The sequence below is a fragment of the Mangifera indica genome, chromosome 11 (genome assembly GCF_011075055.1).
Source record: "Mangifera indica cultivar Alphonso chromosome 11, CATAS_Mindica_2.1, whole genome shotgun sequence".
NCBI classification, from domain to species: Eukaryota; Viridiplantae; Streptophyta; class Magnoliopsida; order Sapindales; family Anacardiaceae; genus Mangifera; species Mangifera indica.
Genome location: NC_058147.1, coordinates 2261797 through 2269441, shown reverse-complemented (window position 1 = coordinate 2269441; position 7645 = coordinate 2261797). Strand labels below are relative to the sequence as shown.

Below are 7645 nucleotides of genomic sequence, written 5' to 3'. Positions count from 1 at the left end.
GAAAAGTCCTACGAGCAGACAAATTGTTTTATGCATAGCCAATGCAAGAGCTTAGTGATTGGTTAGAAAATACAAATCCACCTTCCCGTATTTAAGTGTGGCACAGCTTAAGGGTGCAATCAAGTCCAGAAAAATTTTATCTTGAATTCGAGTTTAAATTTACCGAAATCAAAAAGATTTTGACTCGAACTTAAAGTCAAAATAAAAATAACTGATTTAATTCAACCCAAATTATATTTAACCTTTTATTTTTTCAAATTATGTTTCAATTTGATAATTTATATATTTATAATTATATTTAAAAATTATTAATATTTCACTTCGAACGGTACGTTTGCAAAACTCGAGAAATAGGGCAAGTCAAGCCGCAAACTGTTCAACTCGTTTTCTGTGCTTGATGAGAAGAACAACGGCTCGACAAGGAGGGAGCCAGGGACCATGGGACCATTGGCCATAACCCTGCACAGCACAAAGCGAACTGACTCGCCAGTGTGCTGCCAACTCACAGTATTAATTACATTTGCAGTTTGACCCAACGTTCAGATTTGACCAGTGACCCACTTGACATCCATTCACAAAATTAAATTTCTCAGGAGGAGCTTTCAAATCATACACTTCAAGTCCCATATTGATGAAACTGAGTTTCAACTTCTTCCGAGTGCCTGGCCTTAATTTGGCATATTGCAAGTCAGAATTCTTGGAAAACTATTCCTATTACCAAACCCATTAACGCCAAGTTTTCAGATCGACCAAATATTTGTAAGCAATTAAACTACCAAACCGGCATCATATTCTGTGCTACAACTTGCTTCCTAGTGACCACTGAAAGTTCCTGTGAGAGCGCACAGCTCTTTTTCTAATTCATATGTATCTCACAGAATAATAAAAATTATCATTCAAAAAGAAAGAGCAGCTGACCCAAAATATGACTGCAACTACAAATGGGAAGCGAAATAGTCTTAACTGTGTGACCCTTCCTCCTCTGAGTTCTAGCTGTTTGTATTGTACAAAACCATGGTTGAATTTAGAAAATAAAAATACCAGCTGGGATGTGAAGTTCTATGGCAGTGCTGGTCCACTGGGCTTTCTCTCAGATGCGCCCTCCCATGGTTCGCTTGGTGAACTTGAACTGCCTCTTCCACCTCCATATGACGCAGTTGCTGCTCCAACATTATAGCCACCTCCAAACGAAGTGAGCAGAGCAGAGAGCCCACTCGTGGAAGCTCTGCCAGCATCTATGCCCAGTCCGAGAAGATCAAGTGTGGTAGGTTTGCTCCCGAACAAAGATGAAGGATCCATCATAACATCGGACAAACCAGAACTCAGCCCTAGCCCAAGTCCAGTTGCCGCAGAGTTGTTATCTTGCTTACCATGGGCATCTTTAACTGAGGAAGACGACGACATTGATAAACCAAAACCACGAAGCAGGGATTGATTTGAAGATGTTGCACCCATTTGAGCCGCTTTTTGAAGCAAGGCAGTCGCGGACATGGTGGGTTGTGAAGATTGAGCATAGTGGAGATGGCCTTGCTCAGGTTTGGAGAAGAGGGAACAGCTGTTGTTGGAGAGATATAGAGATGAAGAGAGGGACAGGGATGTGGGCTCTATGCCAGAGGCTGATGGGCAATCAGAGTGAGGCAAGGCAGAGATTTGATTGGAGAATGAAGAAGGTGGTGTTCGGGAAGTTTGCGAGACTGCTGAGGATGAAAATACACTTGCAAAGACACAAGCCGTATGAGTGGAAGTCGAGCTCGGGGTTGCAGCCACTGGTCTTGGCGGGGAAACACTCACGGGATTTTCAGGCATTTCTGTAAGCATATGAACAAAAAAGATTAATTAGAATCGAAAAAATAAACAAAAGAAGATGAAAACTTTAAAAAGATATGATGCTGCAATCAAAAACGCACGCAAGCACGCACAGAAAAGAAATTAAAAAGAGAAAACTTTTCTTTCAGTTAACTTTTCCAAGCCATGGCCACATTATTTAAAGCAGTAACAACGTGAACTGGAAAGGTCCTCCAGAAGTAAAAGCAAGAGCAATAATGGCAACCTTTCTCTCAAACTTCTATTTTTTATTTCGATCTTTGAGCTCTCGTAGTGCAACCATTTCACTATGTTTCAACTAATTAAGGACCTCACTTTCATCTACCACAATTACTTTCTCAAAGTTCTGATGATTACCCACAAGAGGACAACAAAAATGCGACAAAACAAGGTTAAAAAACAAAAGAAGTCGATTACATTAATAGTGATTTTCGTCTTTCTTCAACCACAAAGAAAACGATAAAAAAAGTCCCCGTTTTTAAAGATTCCATCGCTCTCCACTACCACTTCCTACGTATAAATCAAAACACAATAATATAACACTACATCATTACCTGAACTTTGAATTGACAGACCAGGAGAAACCACGCCAGTTGAGGGAGTGTGAGGAGGAGGAGGCGGAGAAGCAACAAGGGTCTTCGCATTCTGATTTCCTTCTTCTTCTGCACTTGCAACCTCTTTGGGTTTAGTCCTCGCACTCTCCTCCGCCAACGCGTCACAGAATGCTCTGTGCGTTATAAAACTATCCCTCCTTCACCAACAAAAACATCCGTCACCACCAGAACAAAATGTAAAAATAGGAAAAAGAATTTTGATTTTCGAGATGTCTATAAAGTGAACCTGGAAAAGACTGTGCCGCAATCGCATTTATACTCTTTGGTTCCACAAGTCTTCATATGGGCTTTCCAATCAGACCGTACGGCATATTTCTTAGAACACCTTTCACACTTGTATTTCTTCTCTCCATGTTTTCGACTGAAATGTTTCTTGATACCGGTGAGATCACCGAGAGCTCTAGCTGGGTTGTGGTGCACGCACGTGGGCTCCGGGCACACATAGACTTTCTTGCGGTTTTCTTTGGTGGTTCGCTGTTTGAGCTTCCACGGTAAATTGTGTCCTCGTCGGTGAAGCTGCAGGTTCTGGTCACGCTGAAACCCTTTGTTGCAGATCTCGCACAGGAATCGGTTCGTGGCTAGTAAAGTTGTGGGTGATAAAGCGATAACAATTGAATCTGGATCTGAATATCCAAAAAGATGAACACTTTAGTATCATTATCAAGTATAAAAAACTAGTAACTTTATATTAGATATTGGGTTTCAATAAAGTTACCTGGCATTCCTGGGAGATTACGCTTTTTCTTCTGTTGCTGTTGTTGTTCTTGTGGTTCTGGTAATGGAATCATTTGAATCTGATTAACAGGAGATGATATGCTATCTTCTGCCGGAGCTGTATTATCTGATTCAAATTCGGTCATCGTATTTCTTTCAAGCATCTAAAAGACTTGAATTTTCAAGTCTTGGCATACTTTCTGAGCTCGTATGTCTGATGAGTGAAAATCTAGTAACACTTGTCTGCCTGTTAAGCTTTCAAGTCTCAAGCTACCCAACAAAATCTATTGAAAGCTTCCTAGAACTCAAACGCAAATCTAAAATTTGTGAAATAAATGGTTAAATGCTATGGATTTTCAAAATTCTGTGGCTAATTTTTCGGTTCTCCGTTTCAGTGAAGCGAACTGAACCACCAAGTGGACTCAGTGGCTAGCCAAGACCGGAACACCACGGACTCATTCGGCGGCCGTTTCTTCTCAGGAGAGAGAAACAGTGAGTTAAAGACGATCGAAGAAGACAGACAAGAGAAAGTGAGAGATTTGAATTGTAGTGTAAAAAGTATTAAAAAAAGGTTAAAGCGGCGCCACTTAACCCTGGTTTGTAGTTTTAACTATGGTTAGAGATATAGCTGACTCATAAACCTTTCCACCTGCAGGCTGCGTATCCTAATCAGACCGTACACGTGTCAAAACAAGTGAGTTGCTGACATTTGTCGGAAGAAGTCACTGGGCGGTGCTTGTCGTTTAGCCTAAAATGCTTTCAGTATTTTTATCCACTATGTATATATTTTTCCGTGTTCTTACTTAACACGACGACCAAAAGACAAATATACCCTTCACACTCTAACAGGTAAAAACCTGGATGGTTTACTTCTAGATTTCGGCATGTGCCACAACCTACGAATATTCAATAAAGCTATGTAAGCATAAAATAACATTTAGGCCAAATGCAAGCTATCACCAAGTTTTAGTTATCTCAAAAGACTCCCATAAGAATTAAAAAACTTACACATCCATCTATGGTTCAACTGCAATTAAATCTTTTTGTTAAAAGTAATGTAAAATCGTCATTTTATTATTAATATAAAAATATATAATTTATTATATTTTTTTTTTCGATTTTAAAAACTAACAATTTTACTCGTATATAAAGTTTTCAAACTTTAAAAAGTAATATTTTTTTTTTCAAACCTAGGGATTCCATTTTTTTTTCCAATTTTAGCCACCCCTAAAACTTTCAAAAATAACAGTTTTCACCCCACTCTTGAACTTCACTTTCTAACGTCTTTTTTGACCTCCTCCTTCGCTTGAACAGATGTTAAATGTTAGTGCAATAAAGAAACAGAGATCTTTTCATTGCAAATTTCTTTGTTGCATGATGCAACAAAGAGATCTCTATCTCTTATCATATCATCTTTTCCCATTAACTCAAGTGATGGGAGACGCTGGAGAGGAAGTTGGAAGGGATGCCAAAAGCTAAAGTATAAGAGTGGAGGTGAAATTGTTGTTTTTGAAAGTTAAAAAAGATAGCTGCAATTTGAAAATGATGGAAACTCTAGGTTTGGGAGGATGTTACCTTTCAAAATTTGAAAACTTTAAGTTAAGGTGAAATTGTTAGTTTTTAAAATCAAAGAGGAAAAATATAATGAAATTTATATTTTTTAAATATTAACAATAAAATGACTATTATGCGCTTACCTTTGATAAAAAAATTTAACAATAGTTGGATCATAAGTAGGTATTTAAGTTTTTCAATTGTTACGAATATATTTTTTAAGATTAAGGTGAAACTTGGGTAGGAAATAATCATTTGTCCTAATATTTAATTATATAATAATATATTATTATTTGATATAAAATTATATTTATTATTTATGCATATTGTTACTTATGGGTATTTTTCTCCCTATCTATTTTACGGTCATGTATTTTGTTTTTATTATCATATTTTATATGTTAATAACTAATCATGTCAGCTAAGGTAGATTTAAATCAACCAAATCCAGATTTGAATTTATATTCAACTCAAGTGAATTAAATTTAAATTTAAATTTGATAATTTAATTCAAGTTTAAAAATTTATCGAAAATTCTTTATTAAAGCTCTTTTCTTTATCAAATCTTGAAAGTTTGAACCTAGTTTATATATTCTCCTACTTAGCTATGTCAGATCAAATTCAATGTGACTTGTTTTGTTTACAAGTCTTGTTGTGTTTACAAATCGTATCGTATCAAGGCACATCAAGCAGTGGACTTGCAAGTGTGCAAGCTTGTGACATGACAAGACCTTGGACACTGCTTAAACCTTAGGTCATGCCTCGTATGCCTTTGACATGCTAATTTATCATATTCTTAATTATTTAAAATTTTTATTTTCTTTATGTAGCGTTGTAGGCTCTTATATAGTTCATAGGTTTGACATGATCTACAAAATTATGAATCATATCCTTGTCTACCCTTATCTATCCATTGTTATAGAATAACTGATAAACAAAATACTTGAATTAGAACTAAAACTATAAGATACTTGGATTTCGGTTTTAGGTAGGAATCGAAATTGACCTACTTTGTGGATTCCAGTTCTAATTTTTTGGAATAGATAGGTTTTTGTTTCGATTCCAATTTCAATTCCAAGCACTTAAGAACCAAAACTGGAGATATGAACCAAGTCTAAAGCATAATAGCTCTTCCTTTATCATCAATCCTGACCTGTGCTTGTCTAGCTTATTAAGCCACAATAGGCTTATCTTATCTAACTCATTGAGCTACAACAAAGCCTCCCTTCTTCGTCCAAAATCTAAAAATAAAAAAATTAGAAGAAGCAGATAAAGGCTACAAGAAGCAGCACCATGACAAGACTGACCCTGATGTCGGGCCTCTATTTTTTTTAATAAAATACCCACCGCCGCTCACCCCTATAAACAAGGGAAGGCACAATTCAATTAAAAAAAATCTTGCTAAACATCAGTGTTACGATTGTAATTTTACTTAATTCCTTGTCTAATCTTCTTAGTGCTGTTACGTCTATTCTTCTTTTTTTTGGCATGTCCCTTTCCCCCCTCGTCAAACAAATAATTATACCTTTATGTTCTGTTTTCTTTTAATAATATTATGCACTCTATTGTCGATAAATTATATATAACATGGTAAGCTTCGTGTGCAAGTAACTTGAGAAGAGAAACATGATCAGCTCAGTGGCAATCTCGTGAATAAAATGGGTAAGGTGGGCCATTTCTAAAATGAGTGTTGACTGTCTTGATTTGGGCTGTACGTTGCAGTTCTCTACATTTGACAAATGGCCTTGGAGCATTACAATGCGTGCAGAGCTTTAAATTAGTATGTGATAGTTCATTACTGTTGGTGTGGTCGCGGCTTCAGTAACCGTTCACTTTTCTGAGAGATGATTTCTACCGTTGGATAAGTCAGTTGCAGTTTAAGATTCCACGTCATGCTTACGTCAAACATTTATAATTTAATTTTTAATTCCCATAAGGCAAACACACTCTTATCTTTTTTATGTGGATGCCCCCTCCCTCAGGCTACCCAAAGGTCAAAGCCTATAATTTTTTTCTTGGCCGAAAAGGCCATCTTTATTAATTTAATAATAAATTATTAATCTATCTTTATTAATATCTATGTGTGCATTCATGAAAAACCAAAATTTAACGGATGAAGATATTATTAAAAAAAGAGAAGATATTTTCCCCCGTCTTAGGGTTTATTATATTTCATATTTTTATTTTTAGTGGCCCTTTCATCTCCCGTTGCTTGATCTTGTTGACTAATAAAACCAACAACAAAGAAAGCTAGTGTTGCTGGTTAAAAATTGAGCAAAGGAATAATTGAAAAATGGAATAACCGAAACATTGAGCAATTGTCAATGTTCTTGAGCATGAATTAAAAAAGAAGAGGGTCTAGGAATTAGCCCTCTCCACCCTCCTTTGACGTGGTATCGTAGACATAACAGAAATGAGTAAGAGATCTAGATCTCTCATTTGTTTTTTTGTCAAAAAAATGATATAAGCATAAAAAAATACCATCGATGAGGGAAAAGGTGTCGACAAGATGATTATCAATGGGTTGAAGTGCATCATTTAAAAAAAAAAATGTATTTTGTGGGGTTATTATTGCAATTTTCTAAAATTTGAGAGAGATAACTATTATTAGAAAAATATGAAAACCTAAAATGAAGGAAAAAAATAATTTTTTAAAACTTAATTTTAAAAGAATTTATTAATTTTATAGCTAATGAGAAAAATATGATCAAATTTTATTATTTATAATTAAATAATAATTTCACCTTTATAACTAATTAATTGTGTTAATTTTAATACTTTACAAATAAGATTATGTTAAATTATCTAATACCAATTTAGAGATTATAGTTTTAATGTTTTAAAAATGATAACCAGTCACAGGGGTGTTTTTGACTGTTTACAGGTAATCAATGCCAAATTGTACTACTGGCCTCCACCATCTGCTCCTGACCGGACCG

At 35.7% G+C, this 7645-nt stretch overlaps 1 protein-coding gene and 1 long non-coding RNA gene across 2 annotated transcripts; one reads left to right on the top strand and one right to left on the bottom strand.

Moving 5' to 3' along the window:
* Nucleotides 1-872: 872 nt before the first annotated feature.
* LOC123229522 (zinc finger protein GAI-ASSOCIATED FACTOR 1-like) lies at nt 873-3680 on the bottom strand. The gene is made up of 4 exons (XM_044655386.1): nt 3154-3680; nt 2665-3061; nt 2379-2575; nt 873-1808 (listed from the first exon to the last, which is right to left on the bottom strand). Exons 1-4 carry the CDS (start codon nt 3314-3316, stop codon nt 1060-1062), a joined length of 1506 nt encoding a protein of 501 aa, XP_044511321.1. The 5' UTR covers nt 3317-3680; the 3' UTR covers nt 873-1059.
* Nucleotides 3603-4032, top strand: LOC123229523. The gene is made up of 2 exons (XR_006504903.1): nt 3603-3723; nt 3808-4032. It is a non-coding gene; the product is annotated as an uncharacterized LOC123229523 (long non-coding RNA).
* Nucleotides 4033-7645: the final 3613 nt, after the last annotated feature.

Excerpts from the sequence above, each read along its gene's own strand:
- LOC123229522 (XM_044655386.1), bottom strand. The coding sequence starts at position 3,316 with ATGCTTGAAAGAAATACGATGACCGAATTTGAATCAGATAATACAGCT. Across the intron at positions 3,062-3,153 it reads TAATCTCCCAGGAATGCCAG|ATCCAGATTCAATTGTTATC; the intron begins GTAACTTTATTG and ends TTGGATATTCAG. Across the intron at positions 2,576-2,664 it reads TGCGGCACAGTCTTTTCCAG|GAGGGATAGTTTTATAACGC; the intron begins GTTCACTTTATA and ends TTGTTGGTGAAG.